The sequence below is a fragment of the Accipiter gentilis genome, chromosome 17 (assembly GCF_929443795.1).
Source record: "Accipiter gentilis chromosome 17, bAccGen1.1, whole genome shotgun sequence".
Lineage (NCBI taxonomy): Eukaryota > Metazoa > Chordata > Aves > Accipitriformes > Accipitridae > Astur > Astur gentilis.
The window spans coordinates 12,010,721-12,030,950 of NC_064896.1; the positions used below are offsets into that span (position 1 = coordinate 12,010,721).

Consider the following 20,230-nt stretch of genomic DNA (forward strand, 5'->3'; position numbering starts at 1 on the left):
AAAAGAAAAGAAATGGTAGAATGCACAACAGATAAACTCCAAGTTTAAACCAATCCGGGGGGGGGGGGGGGGGGGGGAGAAGATGAGTTTAAAAATAACACCATTAAACACACATCTGTCATTGAGCAACACTGCTGTATATAAGACTTTTCTAATACTGTCTTGCTTAAAATCTCCATTTTGCCTAGAATTTGTTCTATGCTTAGATTTATATCTCCACACCCACCCCCCCCAGTCCATTACAACTCTTGAATGGATGTTTATTTACTAGGAAACAAAGAAAAGCACTAGCTGACAGACAAGCTTTGTTGTTCTGGTTAGACAAGATTGACACTTGTCATGATTTAGTAATGCAATAAGAAAATCAGCCTTGCCTGCTCTCAAGCACAAAAAAGTGGCACTTAAGATACTGGACAGAAACTGAGGACACTACTGTGCCTACCAAGACTACTCTGCACATGCTAAATAAGTCTCTACCCCAATTCAACAGCCAAAAACAAAGAAATAAATTACCATAATCTACGTTTTGCACACCTTGTTTTGCACGCTTTTCCTAAACTACTTGTTTTCAGGACTTTGTCCATATCAATATGTACTGAGACTAGGATCAATGCATGATAACGTCATACTATCATAATTCCTACTTAGCTGCTGAGAAATACCATTACCATGAACATGGCAGAGACATTTTTTTCAAATGCTTGATGAAAATTGCTTCATGACTAGGAAAAGGCCCTGAAGTTGCAGTGTTACTGTGAGGATGCGCAGGCAGGCAAGTGCCAGAGGAGAAAAATACTAGGTGGAAGAGGAGAAGGACAACTCCAGGCTTCTCAAAAGTCCAACTCTGCCACTACTTTCTTTGAGGTGCAAGTGAAGCTGAGACCCTCTCTAAAGCAAGATAAATATATATCAAATTTTATATATCAAATTTTATCTAAATTCAGCGATACACACAAGCTGAAGTATTTCTGCATTTTTCTAGGCTTCTTACTGGGGAGGTGAAAGCGAACACTAGAGTATGTATTCATCCTATATCTTGAGCTACTTCTGCACTTTGAAGGCACATTATATGCATCAAGCAAATGTGCTCCAATACACAGTACATGAACCTTTGTCTTTTGACATTCTGCTCTAAAAATTATTTGAAACTAGGGAAAATACATTGTGTTCCACCATACAAATAGCAATTTCTCTGTATAATTATAGTACAGAGTAATTTTGCTGAGAATTGCATCATGACTAGGATACTACCAAGAGGAAAAACATTTAACCACTATTCTTAGTTTGTTAGAAAATTCTTCCCACATTACATAAACACATACACACCCACACATGGGGAGCACCATCAATCTTTTCATTGTTTTTACTTTAGTAAAGGAAAAGTTATTTTTCATTTCAGTAGCTTTATTTTTGTTAGTGTTATGAAACAGACATCAACTTTTCTCCTTCAGCTTTCTTCACTATTATTCTTCCCTTGCCTTTACCACAGTTGCCTTAACTTTCTCTAAGACAAGACCATAAAACAGGAATTAAAAAAATTGGCATGCTGATTCCAAAATATCCTTAAAACTTCAGTAAAAGAATTCACTTCTAAACGTGTATTGAACAGAAAAGGGGTGTTGATGAGTTTCCCCAATGTTTTCATAAAATGGATAAGTGCACATCTGACAAAAGAAGAGATAGGATGTGTTTCTAATTCGCACACATTAACCAGAAGCACCGGGAACGAAACACAGCAGATTATTGAAAATATCATCTAAACTTTACAAGCTTTTCCATATGTTGGCCAGAAGTATCAACCATGAAAAATTCTTCTGAACAGTTGCAGCCTCACATCATTTTACTTGTACGCATATCTCTGTCAAAGAGTCAGCCAGGTCAGGGTAACCACACCTGAGCAGTAGTCACGTTAAAAGAAGACACAGGACAGCTAAGAAGAAACTAAGTATTCAAAAGCTAACCTTGGTATATTGATTTGCACTCTGTATTCAAGCTCCTAATTGTACTTCAAAATTCAGTTTTTCATTTCTTTGGCTGGAAGATGGTAGAATACAGAATATAGATTCTGCTCCCAGTTGCTCTCCTACATGCTCAGTGCTAAATCTGAAGGAATGTACAAATGCTGTTAAGGATCCAGTTTGCCTTCCAAATCCAACCAGGCTGTTAAATATGCATATAAAACTGATCAGCTTCCAAAGAATTTATGTGTGTGTTCAAGTGCTATATTAAACTGGAAATTAAAAGGTTGGATCTTAACCTCTTTGAGAATCACGATCAATATGATGCAGCTTCCTCAGAGGGCCAGGAAGGAGAGGGGGTGAGAGCATGGTATGTATCTCTATATGGTAGAAGAAAATCTTAATTTTCTTCCCAATACATGCGCTACATTTATACAACGAACACATGGCCAACTAAATGTAAATTTTGAAAAGAATCCTTTCATCATAAAACAGCACAGTTGTTGCTTTTAATGATACAACATTCAAAACATGTTGCTATTGCTGTTTCTGGAAACAATAAAATATTTTATTCCACAAATTAGGCTTTGCTTTGTTTGGATATGCAAGCGTCCATGCATATTTGGAACCTGACCGCATCTATACTGCTAGAACTACTGCTTGTACCTCTGTTGACTAGCAATTTGTACGAAGTATCTTCTTGCTTGCCTTTCCCTGTGACCAAATTTATAGAGAAACTGGTAAAAATCCATCTAATTGAAGTCAATATCCATATCCATCACAATTTGGGTGCATGTCAAAACATAGGACAGACTCAGAAATAATACCACTGAGAAGTGAAACCCTGCTATCAATCAGCTGAGCAGTGACAGACACCCACTGCCCTGGAAACCCAGTCCTCTCAACAGCCCTCAGCACTGCGGCCATCAAGTCCTCGTGGTGTGCATAATGGCGGAGGGAAGGTCTAGGGCAGGGGGGAGAGCTAAATGAACACTCTTTGCTTTCTACACCAAAAGAAAAGGGACAAGAAACTATGCTTCACCATCTAAGGATTCAGTAAGTCCTTCAAGAAGCAAGCCTCCTCAGATAAAAGTTTACCTTTTAAACAGCCAGCTGGGGGAGGAATAAATTGGCATGGATTCAGCTGTTAGCAACGTGCAGGTAGTGTACAGCTCCCCTTATCTTTCGCCTCGTATCACTACTGCTTTGTCTTCACCAATAATGGTTTGTTGGGGGACAGTAGTTTTAAAGACAAGACAAAATATGCAATACCTATCACAGTTTAAAATTTACATAGAGACAAGATCTGCCTGGTAGGTACAATCAGCATTACACACGCCTTCTTGGGGTTGAGTTCATCTGTTTTAACCTTGTAGATAAACTAAATACTTCTGTCCCCACTATGGTTTTCATAGCTTACATTTTCTAATTATTTCACAATGACAACGTGTGCTTTTTTGATCCAGGAAGGTATTTTGCCTACACAAATACAGCATGCTAGCAAAGAGTGGCTGCTACTGTAGACACAGCACTTCCTATGAAACCTGTGCTTTGCGCACGCACTTTAAAAGTCACCCCTCACCCATGCCTCTGACCTGTCCAAGTAAAACAAGCTATACTGGTAAAAAAAGCACATTTTGCCTATAACTACACTTGACTTTCTTCCAGTGCAGGTGTACTCTCAAAAACTCTCTTCATACCCCAACCATCAACGCCAGAAGACATTTGGAGCAGAGACAAAACATACGTGGGTAACGCCCAGCTTTTCCACTGGGTGAGTCACACGTTTCCTCCAGTGGCACACTAGGCGCGTACACCACAGTACCTACACAACGCTTCCCTGAAAAGCCTGATTTACTGGGATTGCACAAATCAAAGACACTGCACGTGCAGGGGACGATGCAGCCACCTACCTCCTGCTTGGGAGCCCACAGAAGACAGCAGCCAAGGCAGGGCAGCTGCCCTATCCAGAGCCCTTGGGGAAGCAGGGGCAATTAGGTGCAGGCCACAGAACGAGATACCAGACCCGAGATGCTTGGGTACACTATATGCCAGCACACCACTGTAACCAGAGCGGCAGGCTCTAGGGTCAGAACCAGCCTTCAGTTCTTGTCTGCCTTCCATCTAGTTACCGCTGCAGTGAACCAAAAGCTTAATTGGCCTAAAGCACACCTTCCAGAAAGGCATCTGGTTTTAACTTGTGTATTTGACAAGGAAGAAAAATCAGTTATTCTGCTCAGTAATTTGTTTCAATGGCTGATCATGTCCATTGTTAAAATGTATGTCCTTTGCATATTTGAAATGTCCTAGCTTTAACATCCATTTATGTTTCCAATTATGATTGTTATCCTTTCTCTGTTAGATTATAGCTTTCCTCTTTCCCCTTTTTTTAAACTTCATTAGCTAGATATTATATTCACCTCTTGACCTTCTGAGAAACTAAAAAAAAAAATTTTAAAAATCTCCTTATGCCTCATTATTAGAAATCATTTTTCCAGTCTTTAAATACCACAGGTCTTTTCTGCCTTTATAATTTACAAGGGATCCAAGTGCCTACTCAAGACAATGTAAGCACGACTGATCAAAAGATCTGGAGCTGTTCTTAAAATCTTAATAGGGATGAACAAGCACACAGAACTTTATCTGGATCTTCATTCCCCAACAAATTAAATGACCGTTTTTCATTTAATAATGTTGCAATGTTCAAATGTTTACATTTCTAACATTTAGAAATTCAGAGAATATTTGCATCTTAAAGATAACAGAAAGAATGCTAGTACTCGTTATTTGAGCAACAAAAGAAAAATCTATGAAATCATCAATTTACTTACATTCTCCAGACAGAAGAGCTATAAATGTAATATACCCCTTGTTTTATAAATATTTAATCAGCTTAGTAACAATTAGGATCATTTCATCCCCCACAGGTCATGCTACCTTTGATTAAAAACCTCAAGGAGGGGGAAAAGCAGCAGCTTGTTTTTCCTGTAATCCATTTTCTTCACTTTCTCACTCACAACTGGGGGGGAGGGGGGGCGCGGGGGGGGGAGAGACCCACAGCATGATCATTCAAAATTAGGTTGAAAGAAACAAATGGACAGCACATAGCAAAAATGTTATGTCCTCTTCCACGTAAAATTAGCTCCTTGTCACTGCATTGCTTCCACTGTAATCCTTGAATACCCTTGAGCAAAGAGCAGTATTGATTCAAGTCAAATTATCTGACCCAAGGGACTGTGTAGAAAGCAGCAGGGAAGATGATACAGCCTAAAACTTGAATGAATACGTCTTATCATCTGCTAATATGACCATTAGTGTGGAAATCTGCTCAGTTCCTCTTTACCGCCTGCTGCCTCCGATGCCTTCCTCATTCTCCCCCCTTATACTCAGAAAGAGAAAATGCTTTCTCACATCCTTTACAAGGAACATATTCAGAGAGCAGCAATGAAAGACCCCAAAATAAGTTGTGCCCCCCAACTCCCTCAATACTGTCCTTTGTCTCGCTTTTAGCAATGCTACTTTTAATGTACAGAACTCAGAGAAAATATATCCATCCATACCTGAACTCGCTGAAAAACATTACCTACCCTCTCCATAAACACACTCCATATACTCAAGGATTATTGGGTTGCCTGATAGATGAGAAACCCAAGGGTTAACAGGTTGCCATTATACAAGTCAGAACTTGCACACATGTCCCAGCTTCAACATGTTACACCTCTACTAAAAGTGAAAGCTGCAGTTTACCCTCTTTGGGGCTTCATTTATTGCCTCATTTCCAATTCCACATAATCAACTTCTAACAAAACTGAAAGCCCATGCTCTCTCACCATGCAACAAAGGAAGCTGGATTGTTCTCCTGTACCGCACACATCTGCTTTTGTACCACAACTTCTATTAGCTGATTGTTGCTTAAGAAAAACAGACTGGCAATGTGAAATAGATCAGCCGCTTGGCATTTGTTGTACTTGTAGTCTTCATGGAAATGCAAGGCTGTTTGTGAAAGGTTACACAAATATCTGCTCTGTGCAAATACAAATATTAGATAATCCAAAAGCTGCAATGTTGTTCAAAAATTGACTGAATGGATACAGAGAAACAAAACTAGATTGACTCGAAAACTTCTAAGTGAAATTTTTTAAATTCTAAAAACCCATTTACAGTAAATGCTTATGCAGTCAACAAATAAAGATTATCAATCCCTCTCTTGACAGTGTTCTTTAGTAGTCTACCAACACAAAATGCCGCTAGGATCTTCTGAAACCCTTTGAGGACATGTTTTAGTGACACAGCTAAGGCACTCTATCAGCTAGCTTCTTCAGAGAGGATTATTCCCATTCATCCCTCCCTGCCCAAGCCAACTGGAAATGGTGCATTTTCATAGCGTTTGTCTTCTGCCAGTTTAACCCTGTGACACAGCTCACCACAGAGCAATTTCAGAGTCACTGGATATATAAGAGGAACAGCAGAAACCCAGCTAGGGATAGGAAGTCCTTTCAGGGGAGGTTTGCCACTATAGTGGCTTAGCTGTACTGTTGAACAGCATGCTTATGCTAATAGCTTTACACATGCGCTGGCAAAGAACAATGCCCGACATGTGCAACTACCTCGGTTCCCATAAATGAGAGTGATAAGGCTGTGTACAGAGAAAAATTACACATTGCTACTTGTTCTGTTGTTCCACACTGCCAGAATGTGGTGTTAAATACTGCTGTAGGAAGAAGTCGGAAATGCTCCAGAAGACAGGAAAACACTTGGAGAAACAGGGGACTTGGACTTGAGACTGAGAGGGGCAATCCAAGTGGAGGTGTTCAGCGCACACTCAGATGTTGGAAAACAGCTCCAGGACCATGGTTGTAGATTATCAGAAGACAATAATCTCCTCCCCATCTTGCACTTTTCTGACCACCCTTTGAAGGATCACTCTAAGCAATAACAATAAAGAAAATCAAGCCTGAACATTACGTCTGAATCTTGAAGCATGTATGAAGCTTAAAGTATGTATTTTGGGCAAATAGGTAATTAGTCTCTTAAAGATGTCATGAATCATGCTCTTAAAGAAACACTTTGTTCATAAATTTTTTTTTAATCCTCAGAGATGGATCTATTTTGACATTGCATTGCTGTATTCCAATATGTACTTACAGTGGAACAGACAAACTTCAATTATTTTTCAAGAATGTGACAATGAAAATATTTAACCTGTATTGCAATATAGTTTGTAATAGAGAAACTGCCTCATCATTACCATACTTGCTCATAATATAGAGCATATTTATTATGATAAACAATCCTGTGCATACAGAAATGGAAATTCACACTTCTTATTTCCTATTGACATTGTCATGGTAGTGAAGTTGAAAATTTATTATTCTATCTAGATTTTCAATACATGAAAAATAGCAAAAGCTCAATTTATTTTTTCAGTCCACTAAATTTCTCCAAAACAGTAAGAAACTCTCTCCCTCCCACCAAATGCCCTTCAGAACTACTATGGTCAGAGTGCACGCTGATGGACAGAGCAAAACTAGCAAACTTACACACAACAAAACTCCTTTCTGGAGCATAACAGAGAAAAGGGAACCGGTAATCCACAACCGCCTTCTCAAAAACCCAAAACCTTGCTTTTAGTTCTTGAACCATTTTTAGGAGAGCTGTTACTTATTCATAGACTTCTCTAATACACAATGACGCACTACTACTTGTCCTGTATCGGAGCATTGTGATTCCACTGTTGATCATGTACTGCATTATTTACTGTGAAGTTCTCCCACAAAGAGAAAAAGTATGGGTTTTTTTCATTAAAAGGAGAGCATAAAGAGGATACATGAACTCTAACTTGTTTGAAGCCACCCCTATGAAAGTAAAATTTACTTTTGTAATCTGTACCAGTGGAGTTGACTTTAACACACAGCAGTCCCAATCTGTACTATTTTAAATCAGGATGCACAAGTATGAATAATGTTTGAATTTAAGGTGGGAAAAGGCTGGGGCTACTCTTGTTCACATAATATGGGACAGAATTGGAAGAGCCATCAAAATCTAAATGAATAGACTTGCTTTTGGAGAAACATAGCTGCCATACCTACACTGATACCCCTCTAAGAAAAAAAAGAAAAATCATTCAGTCTTCTTACCCTGTACGTTTTTACTGTTGTTAACAAATTGATTAGGATTGCACTTGGACAAGGCTACAATTACTTCGTAAGTGGCTTAAGCATGCATTCCCTCCCTGCCACTGTATCCTCTGATCCTTGCAAAACTCACTCTTCAAAGCTTAGTAATCTGTGACAAAAACTAATCCATAAAACTGAAAACAAGGTTTTGGAAAGAAATCCTGCAAGAAAGGGGGAAGATACTGACAATTTTTCTATGCTTCAAAGATTGGGTCAAAGTGACATAATAAAAACCACATATCCAGCTCTTTTCAGCACCTTTCAGCCAGTTTCTCCCCCTCATAAAACTTTGAGGGTAAGTCCTGATGCGATAGACTGCACGTGCCATTTTGCCAAGGGTCGAACTAAGGAACTCACTGTAGCCTTCAGCTGTTTGCACACTCACATTTAGCCTGGCAGCTGATGCCGGTATGCAGTCACTGCCTGTCTTTTGTTTTTCAGAACAAGGAGAAAACACATTTTCCCCCTCCCTTGTCTGGGAAACAGGAAATAGATTCTTATAAAGACTCTCCCACGTACAGACTGGGCAGGAAAAAGGTGGAGTTTGGCAACATTAAGATTTGTTCTTCAAATGCAGACCAGTAATTATTCTAAGGTAAGCGACAGGATGGCTGGGCTTACTAATGTTTACTCACCCTGATGCTGCTATTTTCAAGCGTATTTATATTTCATGCAGACTCACCTATAAATGTAAAAATGAGTTATTTTTACCTGAGTTTTCAGGTGGCTAGACCTTTACACAGACTTTATTTACCTTTACATAAAGGCAACAAATGCAAAGAAATACGCCTTTTTAAATAACTGTACAAGTTAATTAGTTCGTAAGCTCCTTATAAAGTGGCTAGACATTTTTATCCCTATTTTATAAATGAGACTATACTGTTTCAACTGCAGAGTATAGCTCCCCAGAGCACATGAGAAGTTCTACACCTCCACTTTAGAAACCATAAGCTAGTAGCAATATTGTCTTTAGCTCAGGGAGGAGGGGGGGGGGGAGAAAAGAAACAAAAACAACCATTGGGACAGAAAAGTATGTCAGTTTTCTAGGTATGTCAGCCACTTGATAACTGTAACTTGTATGTCTGGAAGGACAGACCTTCTTGTTGATCATATGTATTCCAGGAACATATATTAAAAACTAGTAAGAGGGAAAGAATTCACATGAACAGAAGGAAGGCTCTCCAATGAAAAAAATCCTGAGATGCTGGTTCGAAACTACTTCTGTATAAGCTAAAATAACTTCATTGCATCACACACAAAGTTTGGTATGTTATCCACCCTCACAGAAAGCATCTAACATCCTAACTGCTTAGTATTGGAGTGCTAAACTGGATGGGAGTCAATCTCTCTCAAAAAGCCATACTCCAACCACTGAGAAATCAAATTATTTTAGTGAAAAGATGGAATGAACCTGCAAAAAAATCTGATTTCTTTCAGTTCCTGAATAGCTACCTTGTTAAGGTCAGTCTGAACAGTCTTTTAGAGCTGAAAAAGAAGGGGTTTTTTAATGATCTTAAGTGCAGTGAGAGTCCTGAACATATTACAAAACACAGCATTTTTAACATCATAAAAATATTTAAAAAGTAGTCAATGTAGTTCCTCTTCAGAGTGTTCTATGAGCCATCACTCATTACAAAAATCCCCTAACAAGCTCCAAAGATCAAATTATATTGAAAAATGATTTAATTCCCCTCAGAAAACTGTCATGTTACTGTATCAAGTATATACTCATAATTAAAACTAACTGGGAAAGCAAAGACTTTGAAGAGAATAGGTTCAACACCTTTGAGTAATGTAGCTGCCTGACTGCCATGAAGTAAAGCTCCTAAGCCAATAAAGCTTGACATCCACATAAAGTCAGCGTGGTGCAGTCAGCTACCTAACATTCAGCCTTAGGATCTTTCCTGCCAATGCACAATGCTCCGTTATCTTTAGCATCCATCGGCATTGCTGCTGTTCTCTCCCACACAGGATATGTTAAAGAACTCAAATTTTCTATTAGCTGAGCTAGTAGCATTAAACAAAGTGATGGTTCATTCTGCATCACTGGCAGGACAGAGCTTTGGGAATATAAGATTTTTTAAAAATCATTAACATGTTTTGCTTGATTTTTCTTTCTTAGCTTTAGAGCAGACCATAATCCAGAGTCCCCTCAACACAGCTATGAGAAAAGAAACCTCAGTTTACATCATCATTATTGTAGATATGGTTTGACAGCGAGTAAGGGAAGAAAACAAGCTCCCACTCTATTTTAACGGAAAGCTTAAAATTCATTGAAAAAAGCTTTTAAAATGGCTATATTTAATACATTTCTTCATAATGCTTTCACAGCAATATCCTGTTAAAAGCTCTAGTCCTCAGAGCATCTTAAGGGGAAGCAGCAGAAATAAACTGTCCATTATGTATCAGGCTACTGAATCTGCAATTCACAGTAACTGGTGTAAAAGTTTACAGTTAATTTACTGCCCCTAATTATTATTAACGAGCTATAAATTGGGATGTTAATAGTTCTGGTGTACAACAGATGAATTATATGGCTACTTTTAGTGGGCACTTCTTACCCTGCATATTTACTACCTTCATTATAAGCCCTGAGCACATTACAAACTCCACAAAGCAGTTTACTTGGAGGGAGAGAGGTGGCATAGAAGGTGCCAAAAAAAAAAAAATTAAGTCTCTCTAGTGTTTTGCTGTTACCTGTTCCGGCCCCAGGCTGTCAGTGGAACAACATCTTTGTAATACTCAAATCCTAATATGAGCATTTATCAATGCCTGAGATTCTGTACAAAAGCAAGGATGATACTTTTCTTGAATTTGTGCCACAACATTGTTTTATATCCACACACAGGAGACCAGCAACAGCACATTCTGGAGTTCTGAATTAGATCTTTGCTTCCGGTAGAGACTAATAAAATATTTGTGAAGAGTTACTGTTAGGTGCACATAGATTAGCAGTAAGAATGAACATATATTCTTATAAGCTATTCTGTGATTTAAATATTTCCAAAGGGTAGGAGACTAACTCATCAGGCCAGTTTTCAGAGTATGTGTTAAAACGAGCATCGTTCTATGTCACAGCCTGAGATTTTTATTTCTTAACCACTTTTTCACATAAACCCCAAGATTTTTCTGACTATAATATCATCTGGCATAAAGTACTACAGTTTCAGAATTACATTACAAGATTATGTATTCTACACTATATGCTCCGCTGATCTGAATAACTGGCTGATCAAGAGGTTACCCTCAAAAAACATTCTATATTTAATGTAAATACTTATTTTCTGTAAGTCATCTGCAGCGTTCACCATGAAGAAGGCCCAGTTCCAAATCCGTATTTGGGAACAGCTCTATTAATATAACAATGACTCACAGTGCAAGTTCTAATGAAGTCTTCTATTTAGAAGCATTACGTTTATAATACTTTCCCCATATAAGGCTTACAGTTTAAATCTTTACACATACATTGTTAATGAATATAAAAATGCTTAAACTAATTTTGAATGCTCACACATGCAAAAATATTGCAAAGAAAACACGGGTGAGATCATAAATCTTGTGCTGTAGGACAAATGATACCAGAACAGCCAGGCTGAATATAGAGGACAACAGTTACAAAAATAATACCCACAACCTCTGTAAAAGAAATGCCATCCTGAAGGTGCAGATTAACTCAAAAGATTCAGAATTACAATTCTAGAAGGGGTTCAGTATTTTGCACAATGTTTCCATCTCCCTCTACTTGGCAAACATACAGTCACCTTCTCATGTAAGGTGCACCATAGCAGGACTGCCCAGGATACATAAATAATGCCAAAACGTGGTGGAATTCCTGCAAATGGTAAGTTATTGTCACCAGATGGTGACAGTGAGACTAGCGTCAGCCCTACTGCTTGCTTTGAAGACTCTTGTGTTCATCGTCACTCTCCTTCTCCAGCTTTTGATGGCTCCATTCCCCTCTCCACAATTCCTACAGCAGACCCAACAGTAAGGTAAGAGGGGTCTTTCTCAGGCAGAGCACTGGGAAAAGCACAGCAACCAGAACCTGCACTAATGAACCTCCAAGGCATAGAGCACGCAGCAGCAGTCAGAAACAGCTAGCAACCCTTTCTGGCTCCACTGCTTGCTGTGTCTGGGGAAAAGGTGCTAGACTGAAATCCCGTCCTGATCATTTGGCTACGTCACCAAGCAGTAATGTGATGGCAAACATGGCATGCAGGGGAGTGGAGTGGGAGACTTGGTGGAAAGTATTTTATATAGGAAACTAGGAAACTTCTGCTGTTTGTGAATGAGAACATTTGCCACATTTTGCTTGTCCTCAGAGGCTGTTCTCCCTCTATACAAAGCCAGCAGTCAGGATGTCCTCAGATCACAACCTACATCCAAACATACTACTGAACTGTCACCCCTAGATACACTGCAGTTAACCTTCCTCCTCCAAAAAAGAACTAAACAAGGGTCATTTTAAGTCACATGAGAAGCCACCTCACTCTGTAACTAGAGGCATACTGAATGAAAATCAGTCAGCTTCAGAAAATGGAAGAGCAAACCTGTAACTAAGTTACTTACAAATGAGCACAAAGGGCTACAGCTGACCAAGAAAGTATTTGGATCACCTGGAGTCAGGCAGAGTTCAGTCAGCAGTGCTGGCATTGCATCTTAGCTTACATTTTTTGACACCATAAAGCATTCTAAAGACGACTTTCCAAAAATGGATTCCCAATCCAATAAAAACTGAACTGGATAATCTACATTTTTGGCCTTAATCAGATAAATCTGTGCTGCTTTCCAAGGATAACAGTCGGTATTGCTACCCTTAGATTTTCTTTTTTTTCATGATAGAAACTGTGGTAATTTGGGAGGAGTGTAAAGCAGTTCCAACAGCTGCTTCTCCTCAGATAAGATATTTGGGTGTTCATACTACTTCTGTCTGCCAGATGAGCTATTTCAATGGGCTTTCATGAGCTGTTTGTCACATCCTTTAATGCTATTTTTTCCTGCAGTTGCAACAATATTTAATAAAAAAGTTTTCTGAAGCAGACTTATTATGCTCTTCCCGATTTCTACTTTTTTGGGCAAAACAAACATAAGATACTACTTTTTCTCCTTGGCTTGCTTTGCGTCAGTACAAGACAGAAGCACATAAGAAAAATAAATTCTTTTTCAATTTCAGTGCTTGGCTCAAAATCAAGAGTCATTAGTTTAAAGCAGTGGCTTGGAGCAGAAGAAACAGATCTTGGGGCCAACAATATTTTATCAGTCAGTTGAGCATCCATTAATCATTAAGATATTCCTAAGTACTTTGTCCCTGTCCAACTTGAATTTGTTTCAAGGCATCATTTACTTCTGCCTTTGATTACATATAATCATCTTCATGTACATGTAGTCCTGAAATGAACGCAGCAAAAAACACTTCTCTATGCAGAGCAGAACTCAAAGAGCATTTTCAGAAGGGCCCGGGGCAGCACTGAGCAGAAGGGAGATGTCAAACTATTTGAATTCTCAGTTGAAACACCAACATCACAAGTTAAACACAAACTTTTCAAGAAGCTTGAGCAAGTGCTCCTCAGCAGCACAGACACTGACTGAGATGCTAGATGCAAACACTGCATTTTCAAAGCTTTCACCCTTGCCAGAATGCACGATCTAGCTACATTCCTTTGGCACTTAAAAAAGTCCCAGGAACACATGCCACATAGCAGTTATTCAGCAGTGCAGAGTCAGGTACAGTAAATGATGAGAAGATAAATATTATTTAACATTTAAACATTTTCTTTTGTGCTACATGTTTGTTTCAACAAATAACCTCCTGTACATGCTGTTCAGTTTCCATTACCATGAGTTGGGGATGGCCACTATGCAGGAGTTGCAGAGATCATTGCTTAGTTTTAACAGTCATCTTCAGACAGTTGTCAAGTTTCTAAACCTGCACTGATTTAGAAAAGATTGCATACCAAGTGTACGCTGCATGGCCTTGTCAAAATTGCCACACCAAGCAGAACAGAGTGATGAGGCATGTGGCTCACTGACCAGGGTCATCAGAAATCCCAATCTGGGTGCATTTTTACCTCGTAGACTGTTTATCGGTATATCTTATGATATTTGAAGCAAGGTCAGCAAGTTGCCAGCTGTCCAAAAGAACTCTTCACTTCTACAATTGCATGATCTACTTGACACTGCAGCAAAGCTTTCCTACAGTCGGCACGACCATTGTGAAGGTAAACCACCATGGGCATGGTTCTGTCTGCACCACTACAAAGGTTATAGGAATGTGCAGGCCCATACATAAAGATTCTAAAAGGCACAGGAAGCTTAGATCACACCACCAAAGTTCAAGCTGCATATTTGTTTTGGGTGCGTTGTTGAGGTCATATCTTGTGAAATGCATGCTTGGATTTACACCCTTCCTTAAACTGAAGTCACTAGGGGAAAAAAGAGGAAATAGATGTGTAGTAAATAATATTTGTTATTTGACATCTTACCATTGTGCAAAGACTTACACTGATTATCAATAATTCCAAATGCTAAAGGGACAAGACAAAAAACAAACAAACAAACAAAACCAACCCCCAAACCCACCACACATTTGCAAAGATAAAAATGGTACTGAAACGATTACAGTGCCAGTGCATTTTTCACTGTCAATAAACACAGCACCAAGCAAATAAAGGGATATCTCCCAAGTTAAGATGACCTTCAAAAGAGATCGTCTATAAAAAGAAACTTTGCAATGCAAAGAAATATAATCAGCACACTGCAGGTTAGCACATAACAGCAAAGCTGACTTTACAACATTGTCAAAGATGCTGGCAGGTAAGATTTCTACCTCAGTCTCAGCAAGATAAGGTAGGTCTCCTAACTCAGTGTCCTCTGATGAATCTCAGCACCAGATCCCACTGTCTCCACAAACCTCTGTAACCATTATCTGTTTCAAAAAGCAAGAGCAAACATGCCCACGTCCAGTGAGACCTGCTCAAAGAATACCTATAAATCACTGTTTCTGAGTGAAACTCTGGATTTTATTTATGTTTCCAGTTTATATGTGTACAACTCTTACACTAGTATCAGCTGAGGTACAATAGGACAGGAGGAAGGCTAGGCAGGGGCAGCTTTTTGCTGGTACTAGGTTTGAAAACATTTTCAAGTATCTTAGCTTCCCTTGCAGTCTTCCTACTCCCCCTTTATGAGTTTATGAGCGCAGTCAGAGCCTGACCAAATCATACCCAAAGAAAAAACTAATTATTGTGATCACTCTCGCTACAGTTCTTTGTTTACAAGCAAAATTAAAAGCAAGAATCAAGATTTTCCAGAAAACGGGATCAAATATCTGCAGTTTTGGGGAATACCCTATGATATCAAATACGTAAGTATTAAAAGGAAAAATGAGCATCCTTATGCAAAAGATGTAAGGGTCTTCACGTAGCCCCTGTATGCTAGAGACTGGGTCTCTCCAATCACCCTTTTTGGTTGCCTAATCCAAGATACCAGCATCACTTAAAACAAAAACACCATCTAGTGCTTGATAAATCAATCTGTGAGAACCTAATGAGTTAGGCATGGTTTATTTACTTTTTAAGAACATCTAGATACAGTATGTAAGGAGAAACTGCACCTTCATTTCAAAAGTTGAGGGTTTAAACAGAATTCTTATTCTACTTCACAAATGCTGTTACACCCTTTCATGTGTGAACTGACTGCAAGTTCAATAACTCCACCTTACAAAATAAGATTCAATACAGTAGGATGGTGCAAACAAAGTAACGTTTGATGTAAAGAATTCCCTCCTATTGCTCTTGATGCACAACCTCTAAGTTTTAACATTATTAAACATTTAGCATAACACCACCTTGTCTGATTCAGAATATACTCAGAAAGTTTATTGACATACTCGGCAGTTACATCTCTGAACATCCTGATTATTTTGAGGTACTCTCATTTGACTGTACAAACCATCTGCTTTTTTTTTCTTTTTTAAATAAGAGAAGCTCACAGTTTTCATGCACTACATTGTTAAGAGTAATGCCATGGCAACTATGTCCCTGCCATGTGCAGGTAACTGCTGCAGCAGCATTTGTATGTGCCCTACAACATTCCACCCCAATGAGCTCCCCTCTCCTCAAGTGACCTGTGCAACAGGGTGCCGCTCCACCTCACAAGTGGAACACGTTGTCCCAAACAAAAACCCCTAAAGATCAAAACAACCCTTTCTGCTGACATGCCAAAAGTTTAGGCTAAACAGGAAAACACACTTGAAGCTCTTTTTCCATTACCTTGCATTATTAAACCATCTAGGCAAGAGATAAACATAAAAGGAATTTCTTTAATTAGATAAATTTACTCCTCAGCATCTGTTGTTTCATAGAGCAAAGCACATCAGCATGTTAGAATCAGATAATATTGGAGTCTCCCACAAACTCAGAGCTGAAGCTTCTTTTTCATGCAAGCATTTGGGTGCCACTGGTTTTACTCACTGTAATACAACACTTCCAGTTAAATGCTTGCCGTAAAATGTAATGCCAGGTATGCACTGGGCCACAAGTGAAATTCCTTAAAATGATTATGCAGCATCTTGCAAGTTAGAACAAGGCAGAACATATGCACAGGGCGATCTTGCACAACTTATCTCCCTGAAGTTCTATACCATGCATTCATTTTTAATAAACCTCAAATCAATGAAAGATTATGCTTCCCGTAACTAAAATCTAAAAAATTCCTTTAACATAAGCAATATCCATTACATCTTGCACTTCAGCACTATTTCTTAATTGACTCTCTAAATAAAGATAATCTCTCAAAAGGTCAAAAACCTCTGCAAAAAAACCAAGTTAATGATAATATATTCTTAACCACTATCTACTACAAAGTCAATCCCATTGACTGACAAACAGCTTACAGCTTAAAACCAAATACTGTAAGATAGTAACTTTCAATTACGTTTGATTTTGTATGCAGTCAGATAATGGAATTTTTATTACAGTTATAAAAAAAAGTTAAGGATAAGCCAGGAAGATGTTGGCATCCATTTACTTTGCCATTAAAAAACCTAATTAAAATAAAATCTAAAAATTTTTAAAAATCAAATTTAAATATATGTTGGCAAAGCAAAGGACCCTTCTAAGGGGCACTGTGCAAGCCAGTGCAGGCAAAAACAGTGCAGACCAGCTGAACAACACTGCCAAAGTATTTCCTATCTGATCTGCTTGCACTGCTATTTGCCTCTCTTGTGCAGAGATTGCAAATCAAGTGCACAATGGACCATGAGTTTAAAGCCACTAGGCAGTTTTGGGCTAGTCTGCACACTTGTACTCTGAAATATATCTGGGCTTTTCAGGAATGCAGCACTAAGCCAATGTAGCACTTATCACAATGCTTACTCATTACAGAAGGTTAAAAGCAGCAGCAAAGTAAACTGACACTCCGAGACTAACAACTTTCTTCATTTGTCAAGTCACCTGCCAGGTACTAATAAACAGTTAACACAGAGCCATGGAAATAAAAGTCCTCTTCAGTTCAGGTATGCTGAGAAATAAAACTTACATCATATGAAGACATAAAAGAATCTACTTTAGTAAAATCAAATGCAATTATTTAATAAAAAAGAAACAAAAAACAACTTTCACCTGAAAATTCTCTATTTTCAATTATTACAAAAAGATTCCTTAAACAAGGAGTATCTAGTTAGTTATCTTCTTTCCAGTAATGGTATATTCTCTGTTACTGAGAGGATTTAACAGCAATCAGACAGAAAAAAAACCCACAAAACAAACCCAAACAGTATTTTTAAAACCACAGAACTAGTAAAGTAACTCAAGTACTTGAAACTACTTAAACTAATTTTTCAGACTGACTAAATTTAAAGTCATTTGTACTCCCCATCAGGGAGCATCACATTTAACGAGGTCTTGTTCATATCAAAAGCATGGGGTGTTTGCTGGCAAACACTTAAAATAATTACCACAGGCACCTCTTCAGGAATCACACAGTTCCTAATACTTTGGTGGTTTTACTGACCAGATCCACCTCATTTAAATATACAGACAACTCTAACCTGCCCCCACCAAACACACACACTTTAGAAGCGAATCTAACAAAATGCAGAAGCAAGCAAGCTAAATAAGCTGCATATTTCATACGCTGTGATCCTCCGCTCTTTTTGAGACAAAAGACTTGGTCATTATTTCACATACCCCATCACTAGAAAAATAAAGGCTTCCGTTTTCACGTGGTTTTAATGATGAAGATTCAAAAGAGGATGCAGGCTCTTTCTTACCCATTCAGCGTGTATGAACCATTCCTCTTGAGTCTCATACTTGCAGATAAGAATCTTAGGAAAAAATCCAGAATGAGGTGGTTTGTCCTCTGCTAAACCAGAATACAGGCACCTGTTTGGTGGCTGCGCTTTTTGTTCACCAGGGGATCTCTTTCCTGTTTCTCTGAGTCATCAGTGAGGAACAATGCGAAACCGCCACCAGAGCCACTTAGCAGGAAGCCCAGAGGAAACTGCCTGCAGCCAAACAAGAGTCTGGAGGTGTAAAATCTCCCCAACACACCTCCAACAAAATCTTGGAGCCCACTAAGGAAAAGCAGAAGAAAATCATGGAGAAGGGGTTTTTATAAAATACCTTAACCGCTCCCGGCATGTGCAAGAATAAATCTTGCAGAAAGCTGTATTTTATTGGCGAGCTGCTCTTTTTCCAATTAATGTGAAAGCAGCTTTAGATCTATTCCCTCCTTCACATGAGTCCTGCTGCGACTATCACTCAAGTATTCAGCACTACCGTCAGAGCACAAGGCAACTGAATAATAAGCCCTAAAAATAACAAATAAGACTTTATCGTGTTTTTTCTCCCCCTAATATCAAGTTGGAAACTACACATGTGGAAACGGGCACACAATTAGTGGTTAAAAGGTTTATTTTCCATGTAGAAAGTTAAAAACAGGCAGATCTAAAGTCACGCTTGAATGCTGCAGAGAAAAATATCCTCTAGCAGTCCAGTCCTGGGCAGGCTGCCCTGCATAAATCACACAATTGCACCGTCTCTGATGAGACTGTTTTCCTTCCCTTTCTGTTCACCCCAGCATTCCGTGATAGCTCTGAACTAAACAGCTGCACAGCTTAATGTCTGGACTAGAGGGGTGAATCTACCACACAAAGCAAAAATTACTCCAGATAATTGTTGATCATTTACTGTCTGTGAGCAAATCAACACTGACTCAAGTAATAAATCACATGAAAAACATTTTTAACAATGAATGTTGAAATGACTGTCACTTGTGGCCTAGGTGAAAATACTCCAGGGTAAGAGGAAAACTGCACACTAGCCAAATATAAAGATTAAATACTCACTACCTAAACAGAGGGAAGCAATGGGTAGGGTCCCACAGAACGCTGGCCTGAGTACATTATTCTGTATTTTAATGGCCCAAATGTCTAAAGACAGAATGTTTGTCAAGCTGAATTTTCATCTTGATCCCATCTTTGCATTGTTCTTTCAGATTTGTCACCTGAAAATTTAACAGTTATAGAAAAACAGCCTAAAAAATAGGAGAATTGCTTAATTTCTTTCTACGTGCCTTAGATTATGCAGTTAGGTGTTATCAAGTATACCTGTACAGGGACTGATTAGATCACAGAAGTTGAGAGAAAAAAGGGTTACAATGAATTACAAGCTGAAAAAATCAACAATGTCATATTGTTGATAAAATACAATGAGACCAAGCTGTACAAATATGATGCATCTGCAAAATAGAAAGCAATTCTCAGCTTCTATCAGGCCTCATCTGGAGTACCGTGCCCAACCCTTGGCACCCTAGTTGAAGAGAGATGTAGAATTAGCTGGAGCCCAGGGAGCACCAAGAAGAATATTATCTATCTCACGGATGAGAAAACTGAGGGAGGAAAACAAGATAGCACCTTCGAAGAATGTAGAACACCGCTGTAAAGAGAAAGGAAACAAAATGTTTTCTGCTCTATCCATCACAAAGGGACTTGAATTAAGCAAGAAACAAACCAGGTTAGTATTAGATTTTTTTTTGTTTGAGGATTTTTTTATGTTTGTTTGTTTTTTAAGTACAGGAATAGATTACAGAGTCTCC

General features: G+C 38.7%; 1 protein-coding gene across 3 annotated transcripts in view; it reads right to left on the reverse strand.

Annotated features, from left to right (window-relative positions):
• The window catches only part of MOB2 (MOB kinase activator 2), a 121,403-nt gene that overhangs the window by 44,120 nt on the left and 57,053 nt on the right, over window positions 1-20,230 (reverse strand). Inside the window, exon 1 of one of the 3 annotated variants that reach the window (XM_049820783.1) lies at window positions 18,405-18,457. The exons of the other annotated variants lie outside the window; for them this stretch is intronic. Within the exon in view, the coding sequence (XP_049676740.1) occupies window positions 18,405-18,442 (38 nt within the window). The 5' untranslated portion in view covers window positions 18,443-18,457. Of the gene's footprint in view, window positions 1-18,404; window positions 18,458-20,230 lie in introns of those variants that run through there. 3 annotated transcript variants of the gene reach the window in all.